We start from the raw sequence: 17,028 nt of genomic DNA, 5'->3' as shown, positions 1-17,028 counted from the left end.
TTCTCAGAAATTGGTGCTTTACAAGATGTTATTATAAGCACCAGTCCACACACACACAGACACAGACACAGACACACACACACACACACACACACACACACACACGCACACACAAACATCCACACAGCAACAGGGACATCACAAACTTTTTACCTTAGAGCTCAGCTTTGGACAGCAAGTTGGGGGAACTGGTTTGTATTGCTCATTTATTGCTCATTTTAGGTACTATGTTGTTTATTGACAGCTTCAAATTTCTGCAAAATTAAGCTGAATTCAACTTCTAGTATCATATGTGCTGCTCTTCATTACTGAAAAAGATCCTGCTTATTTTAGGTTGGAGAGTCATATTTTCTCTATTGTCAATGACAGTAGAAATTGACTGCATGCATCTTAATTAAAAGTGAACCAAGTACAGAGTCTTGCGGTACACCACAGCAAATACCATGCTAATTCACATTGTGCCTTTGTGTGGTTGTATTATGTGTCATATAAAATTATCATTCTGTGTGCTAAGACTGTATCTAAGCATGAAAACTGAACACAGGACCCCCTTTCAAATGCACCTATGAGGCAGAGCACAATGAAACAACTGGATGGTCAGATCTACCTAAAAAAAATACTTAATGTGGTAAGAAGTAAATTAACTAGTTTTTTTCAACCTAAATTAATACTTTGAATGAACAATTCTTTCAATCAATGTAGTTTTTTAAGTTGAATAAAAGTAGTTCAAACCCTTGTGATATTAACACTACTTTGTGCCTGGTTTTAAGAAGTGGAGAAAATTCCATACAAAAGAATATGCAATCAGTTGTGCTTCCAAAAAGTTACACATATTTTGTTTTTTTATTTCTCCCAGCTCTGTACAATGTAGGATTTACACAACTTCAGATTGTTTAATATCAATATTTATTTAATGAAAGTAATCATTGATGACAAAATGAATAAAACCACAAGAGAAGGGAATGTTTTACAACAAGTGACATGAACCATCTGCCAAACTCCATGGGTCAGTACACAGTGACGTGTCCTTGGAGAGTGGAATCTCACAAGTAGGGACGCATAAGGTGGCCTTGCGCAGATGCTAGCATGAAGCGCATGTCTGAAGAGAAACACAATAATGTGCAAATGAAAATCTTTGTGGTTAAATTTGAGCAATTGTTTCATTTTACGGTGAATATATAATACAAGTCTGTTACAGTGAGTAGTCTGTAAGGGTGTGAATAAAGGCCTTAGCTACTCAAGTGCAGAATTCATACATACCAACAGTGACCATGGCAGAGCAGGAGGCACTACCAGCCTCATTCCACAGACTTATTGTGTATTTCCCTTCATCTTGCTTTGTGATGTTCCTGATTATCAAGGTAAACGTTGCACCACATTGTCTTGTTGTGTACTTGCTCCCCATGGATTCCAAGCTGCGTCCGTTCTTCTCCCATTTTGCTGTTACTTCTCCTGTGTTTGCCTCACAGCGAAGAGTAACGTCTTGTCCTGCCGCCACATTTTGATCAACCAAATATGAGACAAATTCTGTTGGAAACAGGAGGATGAGAGTATTAGGAAAAGATTCTCATCCAACAGGGAGATTTTGTCGACATATGTCAGAATTCACTGTATCTGAAATGTTTCGGTGTATCTGAAATTGCATTGGGAAACTAACAAAATACACATCAAGAAGTATTTGTCCCACATTTGTCCCACAACTGTCTCAGGGGATTGAACCAGGGACCTTCTAGTCACAGGCCTTGCTCCCCAACCTCCAGCCCACGACTGCATGAATTTCGAGCAGCTAAAATAGTCCTGATGGCAACACTAGTTTAAACTCTGACATGTAAAGATTACAATGTGCTGTTTTTTGTTTGTTGATGTGTTTCAGTAAATCCTTCAGTACATACTTCAATTTGAAGCCTCACTCTTAACACTGGAGGAAACTTCAATACAGTATGCCACACTTGGAGCTGACAAATACAACTTGTACAAGCTGTAATAATGTGTTATGAACACTACTTATAATGTGTTAACAATGTGAAAGCCATAATAAGCATGGTTATAGAATGCAATGCATTCTTATAAATATGTATAACCATATTTATGATGCCTTATGAAAGATCCATAATGTGTTATAACTGTGTTTTTAGGGTCATCATAGAAATTTATAGAAAATGTTACAGAACATTGTTTTTACATAGATTTTACTGTGCGACCACACATTGAACTAATTCAGTAAAACTGCACATTTCGGCTTATATCTTTTTTTTCATGAAACCTAGAAAGACATTTATAAAGGCTTATTCCAACAAGCATCAGTGGTCATAAAGACTGCTCTTGACAATTTATTTATCATTTTACCTCAGCCAGTGTGATAAGTTAAGCTTCTTGAAAAAAAAGGTCTTCATAAATTCCTACATAGGCTTAAGTCTGTTGTCATTAAAAGTGTATGTAGGTGTTGTGTAACCTTATGAATGCTGTCCTGTTTGAATTAGAACATTTAAACTTACCAGGTTTTGTTTGACTTGATCCCATGTTTAAATTCCTGAAAGACAAAAATAACAGTGTTGTTATTTATATATTGAATGTACATCTCTTCCTAGTATTACACAAATACCCAGGTCATAAAATGCAGAAGACAGAAATGTTAATGGAATCAGGGTTGAAGGTCTTGAATTTACACACTTATTACAATGGCATGTTCAGAGGTGGGGTGCACTTAATTACATTGTTGATGGACTTATATTTGCCTGAGAATTTTGCTTTTGTTCATCTATGTTATATAAATTCATGAAGAGAGAATTGAAATTTTTACCCAGCAAAGTTTTAGTTGACAATATTTAGTTAGTTCTTGTTTTTTGTCTGTTGCTGACAGCATCTGTACTGCTTTGCAACTGGTCATACCGCTCACTCTTTTTTTAATCATGTTATTTTAGATCAAAGGATCACAAAAAGTCAGGTAATTTAGTGTTCAACATTTGTTAGAAGGTAAACTTGATAACACATGGCATGAAATATTTCAGATGTTTTCCCCTCACATTCCCCTCTATCAAAACATCAATGGGATGGGTTTATAAATATACATTTTTTTAGGTGGGGGTATAAACAATATATAAGAAACAATATATGAAAACAAATTAGCTTGTCCATTTGCCACCAGTTTCATGTTGTTTGGAGCAATATCATACACGAAGCAAAGTTGGCCCCCTACAGAACCTTTCAAATGAGATTTATTTTTAATTAACTATCCACTGAAAGGTTTTTTAATCCCACAAATGGGGAAATTCCACCTCCGCATTTAACCCATCCCTGAAGTGAAACACCACATACACACTAGTGAACACATACACTACGGGGCAGTGAGCACACTTGCCCGGAGCGGTGGGCAGCCCTATCCACGGTGCCCGGGGAGCAATTGGGGGTTAGGTGTCTTGCTCAAGGACACCTCATGGACTGTCGGTGTAGGGACCGAACCGGCAACCTTCCGGTCACAGGGCTAGTTCCCTAACCTCCAGCCCTGCATTGTAATAGACAGAACATGAGTTTATTCATCAAAATGACCATTTTTTACATTTACTTATGTTACTTATGTTTTTTATTTCCTATATGATAAACTCAGCCAATAATTAGAAATTATGTCCTTGAATTTGCTAAAAAAAATGCCATCTATAAATTTTAGAGAATATATCAGTGAACATTTGCATTTTGTAATTTTTGTAGAATTCATGATTGCAAAGAATAAGTAGTTATACATTATGAATTTTGTGTGTCAAGTTTAGCCATGACTATCACAATACATGTGCTGTGATAATAAAGCACATCTGAACTCTTTTTGAAGTCTTAAGAACTCCCTGCTTTCAAATGTAGCATAACTTACCTTTGCAAGAAGTGATGCTGAGGTCTGTGTCTCTTTCTCCTTCTCTGTCTGATGCTCAGTGTCTGCAGCTCTTCTTGTCTATGTATATACACACTCATTTCACTTTCACTGTCAACTCTGTCAGGAGACTGTTGGGGGGGGGTGGGGGGGGACTGGTGCTTATAATGGTTCATCTTTTAAAGCACCAATTTCTGAGAAACTGAAACTAAAAGCACCTTTGAAGTTTGAGTCTAGAACTGATTTGATAAGCATTCTGCAGAGTTCTGATGAATGGTGTATCCTGTTTGTTCACCCAACATGAGCCCAATAGAGGTTTTATGGGATGTGGTGGAGAGGTGCATTAACACCAGAGATCCTGCACTTACAAATACCATGGAGCTATTGGGTGGCTATCCAGATGGCATCATCAACATCCCTCCAGACGTCTTCCCTCCACTTGTGGAATTGATGCCACATCAAGTAGCTGCACTTTGCTGGGCTAGAGGGGGTCCTCCTACACAATACAAGTTCCTGTCCAATAATATATATATATATATATATATATATATATATATATATATATATATATATATATATATATACACACACACACACACACACATCCACACAGCAACAGGGACATTTACTTTCATATATATATGTAGAGCCACGAGTGTGAAGGGGCAGAGCGCAAAGCCCGAGCTCCCCGGACGGAGTCACGAGAGTGACAGCAGGAGGAGGAGGACGAGGACGCTTAGGCCTCACCCCCTGTTATGTAGCAAGGCTGATTCACTACACCTCACGTTCAACCCAGACGGCCAAGCTGCCAGCTCGGGGCGGTGACGAGGAGGCGGAGCAGCAAGCTCTTGTTCCCTCTCAGCTCCGGTGCTCACGCTGCTCTTCATGAGAGCCAGCTGATGCTGATCTGGCTGGCAGCATGAATGCTTTTGAAAAGAGCTGAGAGGGAGAAGAGAGAGAAAGATTGGCCCCTCCCGGTCCTGTCCACGTGTTCATGTTTTGTTTTGGTCTAGTCCACGTCTGGCCCCTTGTTTTGTGACTCCACCTCCTCATTCACCGTTACAGAAAGACCAGCCACCAATGGATGCAGCGAGTACATGACACACTGGCATGTGGCCGTTCCGTTGGGACAAAACTTGGGCTGTCTTGAGCGCCGCTGCAGGGAGGAGCGACCTGCAGCAAAAGACATGGTTAGACGGATGGAGCATACAGATAACCTGTACTGTTGTACTCGGCTCATTCTCAAGCGCCACTGCGAGCTGCCCATAGCTTGAGTGAATCTTTGGAACGGCCGAGAGGGTCCCGTTTCTGTGTGTTCCTCCAGGTTGCAGCAGCTATCCCCAGCCCGAGTTCCTGATTCCGTGGCCGCACCCTGAAGCAAGCCTGATCCTGTGGCCACACCTCGCGGCACTCTCGCGCCTCGCTGCCTGTTGCCGCGCCTCCGCACCCGCCACCTGCCCCTGTGGACGTCATTGTGGGCTCGCCTGCCCCCGTGGACGTTGTTGTGGGCTCGCCTGCCCCTGTGGACGTCGTTGCGGGCTTGCCTGCCCCTGTGGACCTTGTTGCGGGCTCGCCTGCCCCCGTGGACGTCATTGCGGGCTCGCCTGCCCCCATGGACGTCATTGCGGTGGACCTCGTTGCGGGCTCGCCTGCTCCCGTGGACCTCGTTGCGGGCTCGCCTGCTCCCGTGGACCTTGTTGCGGGCTTGCCTGCTCCCATGGACGTTGTTGTGGGCTCGCCTGCCCCCGTGGACATCATTGTGGGCTCGCCTGCCCCCGTGGACGTCGTTGTGTGCTCGCCTGTCCCCGTGGACGTCATTGCGGGCTCGCCTACCTGCGTGGACATTGCAGTTCCTTTGTTCCCGCCCGTCCTGCCCTTTCCTGTGTCTGCTCCCCGTGGGCCTCCTGTGTCTGCTGCTCCCTGTGGGCCTCCTGTTCCTTCTGTGTCCCGTTTTGTCTGTTCCTTCATTTCCCTCGTCTGTTCCTGGAGTGGTCTTGTCACGATAACAGGTAACAGTCACGATTGGCCCCTCCCGGTCCTGTCCATGTGTTTGTGTTTTGTTTTGGTCTAGTCCACGTGTTTTCTTTGTTTTGGTTTTCTAGTCCGGCCCCTTGTTTTGTGACTCCACCTCCTCGCTCCCCGTTACACAAACACATTGAGACAGCCACCCAAATATTTTTCAAAAATACTCCCCTAAATCTCTCAGCCTGTTCAAATGCAAAATTTACTACTTATATATTATTTACCCCACTAAGATGCAGAGCTAAAAAAATGAAGAGAAATTTAGACTCAACTAAGATGAACTCGCATCCTCAAGTTGAGTAAACTCAAGAAAAGCTGTGTAATAAGTAACTTCAGAGCTTCAGCTGCTTACTTTTTAACACTGTATAAAAGTGAAGGTTTTGAGTATTTGTTTACCTCAATGTTTACCTCATAATTTTAAGTTACACATCTTACGTTTGGTGTAAGTCTCTAATAATTGTGTGAAAATAAATCAAATCCGTAAAATAAAAAGCATAAGAAAGGATGATTTGCTGACCAGTCACCTCAAAGATGCTTTTAGTTTTGGTTTCTCAGAAATCCCCTACCTTCCCCGACACTCTAATGACAGGGTTGAAAGTGAAATTGAAATGAGTGTGTATATATATATAGACAAGAAGAGCTGCAGACACAGAGCATCAGGCAGAGAAGTAGAAAGAGACACAGACCTCAGCATCACTTCTTACAAAGGTAAGTTAAGCTACATTTGAAAGCAGGGAGTTCTTAAGACTTCAAAAAGAGTTCAGATGGGAATAACTGTAGCAGCACATGTACTATGTTAGTCATGGCTAAACTTGACACACTTCATGCATACTTATAATGTAGTTTTGTGTAATTTTGTATTAATTATTATTTCACATTATTTTTTTTTGTCTATTCTTTACAGTCATGTATTAAACAAAAAAGTAAGAAATGCAAATGTTCACTGTATGATATCTTATTTGCACATACAGGCAGTAAAAATATCCCTTAAAACATATGAATGACATTTTCCTGCAGATTCAAGCACACAATATCTATTTATTTGCTGAGTCTAACATATTGGAAAAAAATTAAACATAATATATAAAATGTGCTATAACTTGTACAGGACATAACAAAGTTTTATGTTTCTTAGTATGTTAAATTCAGCAAGTAAACAACTGTGCATCAAAATGTGCAAAGCAGGATATGTCAACTTAAGATCAGTGCTCTGACTCATGGATTAGATTTGTGTTTTTGTCAGCTTGCCACCGCAGCAAACCATGAATTCTACACTGTACCAGAAACAACTTAAGGACACAGTTTAGATATTTTGACAAATTAACTCTGAAATGAAGTTCTGTCTGCTACAATGTAGAATTCGTGTTTGTTGATAGAAACAGACTGGAGGCGTAATGCTACCACCACCATGCTTTACATTTTATGCTTTTTTTTTTTTGCCAAAGTATGTTTTTTTTTTTTTTTGTCTGACATTGTCTGTCATTGTGGCCTACCATGTTCTTGCAGTCTCTGGCGTGATGCTGTAGCAGAACCACTTTTGTTTTCCTAAAGAATGTTTCTGTGGATGGTTTTTTAAGGAAAAACTCATTTGACAGGTTCTTTAGGGGGCCAACAGTAGTTCTTGTATGGTATCAGTCCAATATGAACATGAAACTGCTGGCAAATTCACATATTAATTTGTTTTTTATTTGTTTGTCATGTCAAAAAATATCAATTTCAATTATATATTGTTTTTAAGCCACCCCCCCCGACTACTTTTGTATTTTGGTGTAAAATTACAATGGGAATTACAAGCCCATCAAAATGTCTTGACAGAGGGGAAAACTCCTGAAATATTTCAGGTTAAACTTGCTGCCATTCCATCTGTTATCAAGTCTATGGTACACCTAACATAAAATTATAATAAATCACCTGATTTTTATACTTATTGTGTTTATACAAGTATAAATCCATCAATCAAATTATGAAGTGCACTCTGAACATGTTGTTTCAATGAGTGTCTGAAGACAACAGTCTGATTTCTTTTTCTTTTCTGTCAGCATCTTTCTCTCCTGGGTATTTATGCAACACTGGGAAGAGTTATAAATTTAATATATAAATAATGACACTGTTATTTTTATCTTATAGAAATTCAAACATGGGGGGATCATCATCAAGTTCTGCATCATGTTCATCATCTCCACCACGTCCATCAACTCCACCACCATCAAAACCTGGTGAGTTTAAATGTTCCAATCCAAGCAGTACATTATTCATAAGGTTACACAATACCTACATACACCATTCATGACAACGGACTTGAGCCTATATAGACTATATAGAATCTTCTTCTTCTTCTTCTTCTTCTTTCGGCTGCTCCCTTTAGGGGTCGCCACAGTGGATCATCTGCCTCCATCTTGCCCTATCCACTGCCTCCTCTACTTTTACACCAACCATCTCCATGTCCACCTTCACTACATCCATAAACCTTCTCTGAGGTCTACCTCTTCTCCTTCTACCCGGCAGCTCCATCTCCAACATTCTTTGCCCAATATATCCACTATTCCTCCTCAACACATGTCCAAACCATCTCAACCTGGCCTCTCTGGCTTTATCTCCAAACTGCTCCACCTTCACCGTCCCTCTGATCTGCTCATTTCTAATCTTGTCCATCCTTGTCACTCCCAACGAAAATCTCAGCATTTTCATCTCCGCCACCTCCAGCTCAGCCTCCTGTCTTTTAGACAGAGCCACAGTCTCCAAACCAGACATCATAGCAGGACGCACTACTGTCTTGTAAACCTTCCCTTTCACTCTTGCTGCTATCCTTCTATCACACATCAGCCCTGACACCCGTCTCCACCCACTCCATCCTGCCTGCACCCTCTTCTTCACCTCTTTTCTACTCTGTCCATTGCTCTGGATGGTTGACCCAAGATATTTGAAGTCATCCAGTTTATATAGACTATATAGAATAAATATGATTATTCCAAGAAGCAACACTTATTACACTTGCTGAGGTAAAGTGACAAGGAAATTGACTTTATGAATGGAAAACACCTATATTTTTATGCAGGTTTCATGACAAATGATATAAGCTTACTGAATTAGTTAATTTATGGTTAATGGGCTGGGCAACTTGTTTGGTGCTGGTGCAATTCATAATGCATAATGAGCATGGCTATAACATGCCATGCATTTTTATAAATATTTATAGCTGTGTTCATGATGCCTTATGAATGCTTTATGTTATGAATGTGTTTATTCACATTCATAGAAAGTGTTACCAGATTTAACTCAACACAAACTTTTCTAAAAACAAAATATTCTATTGCTGTCCAACCTTTTTACAAAGTGTTTTAGGCCATAGGTGTAGCTTTGTTGTAGTCACTCTGTCCCTCATGGCAATATTAGATCCCATATCTTTAAAGTAAATGTTCCCCACATGTCTGAAAATCAAAGGGATTGTCATACCGAAACACATTATCTGCAAATAAATCAAATAGTGGCAAAATGGAATGTTTGATCATTTATTTTTTTGAAATAACCAGATAAAATAGGGTCACTCAAAGCAAAAAGGTTTTAGTCTAAAGGTCTTTTTAACTTTGACCTTGACCCAGTTGAGCAGGATATCCACATAGACATTTATAAAGGCTTTTTACAACAACTGTTTCGTTTTGCCTTTACAGTGCTGTTTAATTCAGACTGCTCTTTTTGGTTGTGTAACTAAGTATATATAAGTGCACTGCATGGGAAAAAATTGGAAAAATGTGAGCAGTACAATTACAGAACAGTGTCCATATTTTCTGGGCATTTTTATTTTTGATCAATAGGGAGCAGCCGAAAGAAGAAGAAGAAGAAGTAGAAGGACATTTTGTGTTTGGTCTTATGACGAATCCTTCCTGGTTCACTGATTATGACTGATGTTCATGGATATCATACATGATGGTTCAGAACCAGATATACAGGGAATTTACATATATACAGTATTGTGCAAAAGTCTTAGGCACCCAAGACACATTTTCAAAATCTACTTATTTGTGTAGTTTGTGTTTATTTGCTGAGAAAAGTGTTAATATTTGAACAAACTAAATGTATGGAATATTAATTAATGATTATATATATATATATATATATATATATATATATATATATATATATATATATATAGTTAAAAAGCAGCTCCTGGTTTGACCAATCAGTGCTTCAGTAAATTGTGCTCATGATGTAATTGATGATATTAAGGAGTCTCTGCAGCGGCTGTGAAGGTGTCAAGGAAAAAAATGGACCCAAGAAATTCTTGTTACTTTTTATTGTTTTTCTGTTTATTTGAATTATGAATACGACTTTATTCTAATGTATACTGTGATAAACTCACTGCTGAGGGAAATTTGTTTAGATGCCTAAAACTTTTAAACATTACTGTGTGTCTGTGTGTGCGCATGTGTGTGTGTGTGTGTGTGTGTGTGTGTATATATGGTTTTTTTAGTTTCCAAAAGCAACTTTAGATACACAGAGTAATTACATGTGTAGTAGATGAAAATTCTCTGTTGAATGGTAATCTAACCTAATACTCTAATATCCAACAGATATTGTCTCTGTTTTTGCCGATAAACAAGTGAAAGAAGGACAAGACGGCACTCTTTCCTGTGAGGCAAGCACAGGAGACGTAACAGTGAAGTGGGAGAAGAATGGACGGAGCTTGGAATGTGTGATGGACAAGCACATAAAAAGACAAATTGGTAAAACGTTTAGCTTGACAATCAAGGACACCACAAAGGAAGATGAAGGGAACTACACAATAAACCTGAGCAATAGGTCTGGTAGTGCCTCATGCTCTGCCATGGTCATTGTGGGTATGTATGAATTCTGCCTTTAAGTCACTCTCTAACAGACTACTTACTGTAACAGACTCCTCAAATTTCATTTTCACAGTAGAAAGTCACAGGAAGCAAAACAATTGCTCAAATTTGACCCAATAGAAAGATATTTTATTTGCTCATTTTTGTCATGTTGCTATGAAGCAGTTTAGTTCATTGTCCATTATCCATCGTTTTCCCGTTGGTCTCGCTCTCTCTGGATGGGAAGCATGGCCATCATTCAGTGTGATGGTAATGTGGTTGTCAGCATTGCAGCATAGGAAGAGACCTGGTTAGTAGGCTGAATTAATAATTGATTAACTGGGGGAGAAAATTGAACAGTAATCCATAAAATATAATAATAAGAAGTTTGTGAATGAACTTTGACTTAGCTTGACAAAGCTGTTGATAAAATCCCAGGTGGTTCCTAATGTGATGCTAGGCCATTGCTATTGTGGTTGCCTTTACATTTTATTGGCAATTCTTGGCAACATAGAGCTGGTTAATTTCAGTGAGTCATAAGATGAATTTGATTTTATTATTCAATGTTTGGCATGAGCACAGAAGCTACCTGCCTAAATCCAATGTAAAATTCAAGATGTTTCTCAAATGATTTTGAAATATTGCCATTTGTAGCCATAGAGACACATCCCAAGCATTCCTGTAAAATCAAATGCTGTTTAAACAAATGTACTTCTTGAGGTACACAGCATTTACTATATGACATATAGTAACATAATAATAATAATAATAATAATAATAATAATAATAATAATAATACTTGTTCCTACATTTCTTCCAGAACTCAATGAATGGAGGACTGTCCAATGGAAGTAAGTCCACAGTCATTTTTTATCATCAGATCATGTGAACAAAGATAAGCTAGAGTAATATGTTGAAGCCAGCACAGGCAATGAGTTGACACAGTGGTAGTTTCAATAACTTGCAGTTCACATTCACTTCACTTAAAAAAAAAAAAAAAAAAAAAAAAACACAACAAGAGAGAATTATAATAATCATATGATGGTCAACTAAAAAGACACAAGTTTACATATTTTGTTTCCTTGTTATCAGATGGACTAGGACTTTGTTGGTTGTCTGTGTGTGAAATGTTGTGACTGTGTTGAGCTGCTAGAGAGCAATGTGATTAGTTCTGGCAGTGCTGAAGGAAGGAAACAACAGTGCTACTGCAACTTTTATGCATATGTGTCTGACAGTGGGGTGATGTTACCTTCACCCATTCTAGCCACTTTTTAGACCCTGGACAAACAGCTGCATGACCAAATTCATCAAATATGACTGAGCTCAACTTATCCTGTGTGCCACCCTAAGTGCTATAATAAAAAATGGCAAAGTAGCCAAATAAAGTAACTCAATAAACAAACAAACAAAAAAACAAACTCAAAACGCATAATCAATATACAAGTGATAGAAGTAACTTCTTACAGTTGTAAAGGCATCAGTCATGAAACATGAAAGATGGGCTTTAGAATGATAATTAATATTGTGGTTAATTATGAAATGTTAATATAAGTGTTATTAATTTAAGTGCTATTTTTTTAATGAATATCCAATTCCTTGTTCAGAAATACCAACAAGTTACACTGACAAGGTACAGTTATTAAGTGTGTTGTTACTCCTTCATTCACGCTGAACATTACACTTATGAATCCAACCATACATGCACATAAAGTAAGGTATTAAGAGTAGTTCAGCAATCTAAAATTCTGAATGAATAATTTTAAATTATACAAAATCAATGTAAAAAAAAATATGGAAAGTATGTGAATTCTGACTCAGTTTTGACTTGATTAACACTAAGTTTAGGATTTGAGGGTTTCCTGTATTGACTTGGGACTTCAAGATCAAGACTGGGGACTCACTTGCTACATGTAACCCAATAAATTGTTCCCATATCTGTTACTATGCACTGATTCAGTTTCACCCCCCCCCCCCACAGACCAGATCCAATGTTAGAAACCCTAAAGACCTTCAAAGTCAGTAATAGCGAAGTCAAAGAGCTTCGCTTCCTTCTGAATGGACCAGTTGGAGCAGGAAAATCCAGCATCATCAACACCATCAAAACCATTTTTCAAGGATATCAGTCCATCAACTGTCTGGTTGCTTCAGAATTAGGGAGCACGAGTTTTACAACTAAGGTGAGTCCAGTGCTGAAAAAAGGATTTGGTCAAAAATTCAAAATTTTACTAATCTGACTTAGGACATTGGTCATACCTACTTAATATGGCAGAAATATCTGTAGTTCTAAAACTACAGACTGTAGTCCATCTGTTTCTCTGCATACTTTGTTAGCCCCCTTTTACCCTGTTCTTCAGTGGTCAGGATCCTAAGAGGACTGCTGTGTCTGATCCATTTATACCAGCGCAACACATTAACATATTGTTACCATGTCAAAGTGACTGTATTGTGAGAATAATCCACCACCCAAATATTACCTGCCCTGCGGTGGTGCCATGTGGGTCTTGCCCACTGAAAAACAGGGCAAAAGGGGGCTAACAAAGTATGCGGAGAAACAGATGGACTACAGTCTGTAAGTATAGAACTGCTAAGTGCACCTACATGGTGGAGCTGATAAAATGGACAAATAGTGTAGAAACAAGCAGATGTCCTTAATAGAGTGGCTGGACAGAGTATATGATGTCTTTTCCAAATAGCTTTAAATGGATGGGTGCAAAAAATTTGTATCTGTAAATAATTACATCCAGAACAGGCAGATTCCACTTCTTGTCTGAAATAAATATTGAAAACATTCATTTTTCTGTGGACTGTAACTGCTATGAAAGCTAAGCAACCATCTACAAATTATACTGCATGTGGCAATCTTTGGGGTCCAAGCACTGTGTGCCTTTTGTTTCCAGTTTGGGCCTTCTAGCAGATATAACACAAATGATGGGCAGAGTTTTAGGTATTCTGTACATCAATTGTTGAAGAAGGGAGCAATTTTTAAAAGATAAAATAGTCTTCCTTTTCTTCTTCTTCTGCATTTACAGTACCAGAAGTTCCCTGTGGAATCAAGACCATTCGCCTTATATGATGTGATGGGTCTGGAAAATGACCAGGTAAAAAACGCAGGACAGGGAACAGAAGAATTCAAACTACTAAAAGGAGTGCACTCTGATGACATCATCAATGCTTTAAAGGGCCACATACCAAATGACTATGAAGTGAGAACCACACACACACACATACAAAATTAATCAATCCTATATTGGTTGTGTTCTTTCAGTAAAAACTTGTTTTTTCCTTCCACGTTCAGTTCAAACCTGAACAACCGATGTCTGAAGACAATAGATATTACATCAGTGATCCCACTCTGAATGATAAGATTCACTGCCTAGTGAGTGTTATCGCTGCAGACAAAATTACCTTTATGGATAATGATGTCATCCAAAAAATTAAGACCATCAGAGCAGAAGCCAGTAAATTAGGTGAGTTCACTCTTACTGTATATATCTGTCATTTGATTCAACAAGTAAGATGAGGTATGAATGTTGATATGTAATTTAAATGGAAAATGTAGTCTATTATACTGAAAATCAGTAACGTTTTCACACCACGGATCAAATTACTAAAATCTGAAATATAGTTCCCTGACACTTTAGTTTTAAAGTCACAAATAATGTCGAATGATTGTGTCAGAGATGTTACTAATGAAACATTAATCATTTTGTGACACATGAAGCTGTCAGTATATCAGCCAAATTGATCAATTTATAACATAATATAAAAAGTCATTTTAACACAACTTAAATTCGCTACATAACATTGACGCAAACATTACATAAACATGTCTGGGAGAATGTCACATGCTTTCATAAACTTTCCTAACAGATGTCATTATGCTTATGTCGCATGCTCGTTTTTGCTAAATCCGCACAAAACAAAAATTTAACAAACAATTTAACAAAATGTATCATATCTTGTGACAGCAGATGACATCTGCCATGACATATTTATGCCAATATTCAGCTGGACTAAAGAGAAGTGTTACCAAAGCAAAGGCGTGAAAATACAGGATATTGTAACTCACTTGACACAAATGCCAATCTTTATCCTACAAAAGTGAACCACTCAAAACCATTTTTACTTATTAAAGTCTTTCTGTGTACTTTGTCTGGCAATCAAGCTTTCACAGACCAGATAGGAGCCCAACATAGTTCAAGCTACCTGCACAGGGCCAATATTGAGGGGCTAAGTATTGGTCAAAAGTGGACAACATCTCATTGGTCCTGGGCAGGTAATCAATTGTGGGCTACTACTAATGTCCTAAGTGGACTCCTATGGGGTCTTTGAAAGCTTGCCACTACTGGCTCAGTGGATCTCAATCTGTAATAGTGGTGTGGGTCAGACACAGCATGGCCTATGCAAGGCCAGTATTAGATGTGTGTGTGTGTGTTTGCCCAAGCCAACACTGCCCACAGTCAGGCTAGTAGGGGCATATTACATATCTCTGCTCTCTGGGCTGCAGGAATCCCTCAGCTGGTTTTCCTGACAAGAGTGGACCAGGTGTGCAAGATGACACAGACTGATTTGACCAAAATCTACAAAAGCAAGAAGATCAAGGAGAAAGTGAGTTATTCTTAGTTTATAGTAATGTTGTGCTAGAAAAAATGGACTTCCATGGAATGTTTTATCTGATTAAGTAATGCCACTCTGTTTTTTTCCAGATGCAAGAGTGCAGTGTAAGACTGGGAGTCCCTATGAACTGCATCTTCCCTCTGAAGAACTATCATGAGGAGACAGAGAAGAACGAGAAGCTGAACTGCCTGATGCTGGAGGCCTTCAGACAGGCTGTGTACTCAGCTAATGACTACGTGAAAAATCTTTCAGACAAAAAGAAACATGTGGAATGATTCTTCCTCAGAAAAGCTTGTCTAACTGTACACAGGCAAGGTGGAGCTAAAAGGGAGGTGTTTCGGATAAAGTGGCCAGCTTGTGTATAGGAAGTCTTTAAAAAGGTTTACTTCTATTCTTACTGTCCATTGTTAATAGCCTTGATCAAAAGCATGCATTATTTTAACTAAGGCATGCAATTTTAGACAACCGCCATATTTTTGTTTATAAGTGAGTCAGTTACAAATGAAAAAGTCAGATTTAAAAGGATATGATGTGTTTTTCTTTTTTCTGCAAAAATCTATTAAGTGAATGAATATGTTTAATTGCTGTTTTCATGAACTGGAAACATATGAACTAGTTTCTTCTAAATCTTTGTGCCTGATTTTTAAAAATAAATAAACATTATTATAACAATAAAACATGTTTATGATTCTCACCGGGTTACACCCAAGGTCCAAAGTTCGGCCTGCTCCAAAATTTCCGCACAACTCACTCGTTACACAAAGCAATACAATAAAAGTTGCGTGCAACAAAGCATAAAAAGGATGAAACAAGTCAAAGATGCTTCCCGTTTCAATTTCTCAGAAATTGGTGCTTTACTAGATTAAGGCCCAATCCCATTTCTTATTTCTACCCCTCCCCCTTGAAACTGAGTTATAAGGGGTAGTGGTTGAAATCTTCCCCCTATGAAATGGGACAACCCTTCAAGAACCGGACACGTCATCAGTTGTCTTCAGCGACTTTCACGTAAACAGACGAGACGAGGTTTTCCGGACATTTCCAATATGCCGCCTCCAGCTGTGGTGATCTCACTTGTGTGTCACATGACAGGACAGGTGAATCATTTTTAAAATAGCCTGGAAAAATAATTGGGGTGTGTTTTCCTGCTTTGTCTCCAGACTATAGCAATAATGGTATATCACACTGACGTTTGCCGTTTATCTGAAGGAGACTGGAAAGCCTGGGTGCTCCAATTCATTCACAACTTCAGTTTTATGCATCAATCAATTAAACGAGTCACCGAATAAACAAAAATTACACCACTTCATTAACAGCTACTAGCGCTGCTCGTCTACAGTGACATCAGAGGAAGGGAAAGTTCAGCTCCTCACTGCTTAAATACATTTAGGGCATCATGTCCCTTCAAAGAGGGGGGCAATTATTTATTATCATCCATCAAGGATTATTTGGTGATATGAAGTTGAACTTACCTTCATGATTTCCTGTTCCACCTTAAATGGTGAGGCAACCTCAGGTACCAGAACGTAACTGCTGTGCCATTTAAGGTGGAACGGGAAATTTCACCAGGTAGCGACCGAGACATCAGCGGACATTTTATGCGTGTTATGAAGGAAATGACCATAAAACACTATTACAATGGAACCTATTACAAACCCATTTACAACACAGCGGCTTTGTAACAGAGAAATACTCACATTTATGTGTCTCTTT

The 17,028-nt window shown here is 38.8% G+C and overlaps 2 protein-coding genes across 2 annotated transcripts; one reads left to right on the top strand and one right to left on the bottom strand.

The window, feature by feature from the left end:
- Positions 1–954: 954 nt before the first annotated feature.
- On the bottom strand, positions 955–3,896 carry LOC108430485 (myosin light chain kinase, smooth muscle-like). Its single transcript, XM_017702992.2, has 4 exons — positions 3,863–3,896; positions 2,496–2,530; positions 1,261–1,527; positions 955–1,099 (listed from the first exon to the last, which is right to left on the bottom strand). The coding sequence occupies exons 2-4, from the start codon at positions 2,518–2,520 to the stop codon at positions 1,044–1,046; spliced, it is 348 nt and encodes a 115-aa protein (XP_017558481.1). The 5' UTR covers positions 2,521–2,530; positions 3,863–3,896; the 3' UTR covers positions 955–1,043.
- Positions 3,897–5,471: 1,575 nt separating this feature from the next.
- On the top strand, positions 5,472–15,972 carry LOC108430483. The gene is made up of 10 exons (XM_017702990.2): positions 5,472–5,767; positions 6,512–6,589; positions 8,009–8,097; positions 10,450–10,716; positions 11,522–11,552; positions 12,680–12,878; positions 13,731–13,904; positions 13,997–14,168; positions 15,209–15,309; positions 15,408–15,972. The coding sequence occupies exons 1-10, from the start codon at positions 5,472–5,474 to the stop codon at positions 15,591–15,593; spliced, it is 1,593 nt and encodes a 530-aa protein (XP_017558479.2). The 3' UTR covers positions 15,594–15,972.
- Positions 15,973–17,028: the final 1,056 nt, after the last annotated feature.

This window comes from Pygocentrus nattereri, chromosome 6 (assembly GCF_015220715.1).
Source record: "Pygocentrus nattereri isolate fPygNat1 chromosome 6, fPygNat1.pri, whole genome shotgun sequence".
NCBI classification, from domain to species: Eukaryota; Metazoa; Chordata; class Actinopteri; order Characiformes; family Serrasalmidae; genus Pygocentrus; species Pygocentrus nattereri.
This window is presented reverse-complemented; position numbering and strand designations above follow the sequence as displayed.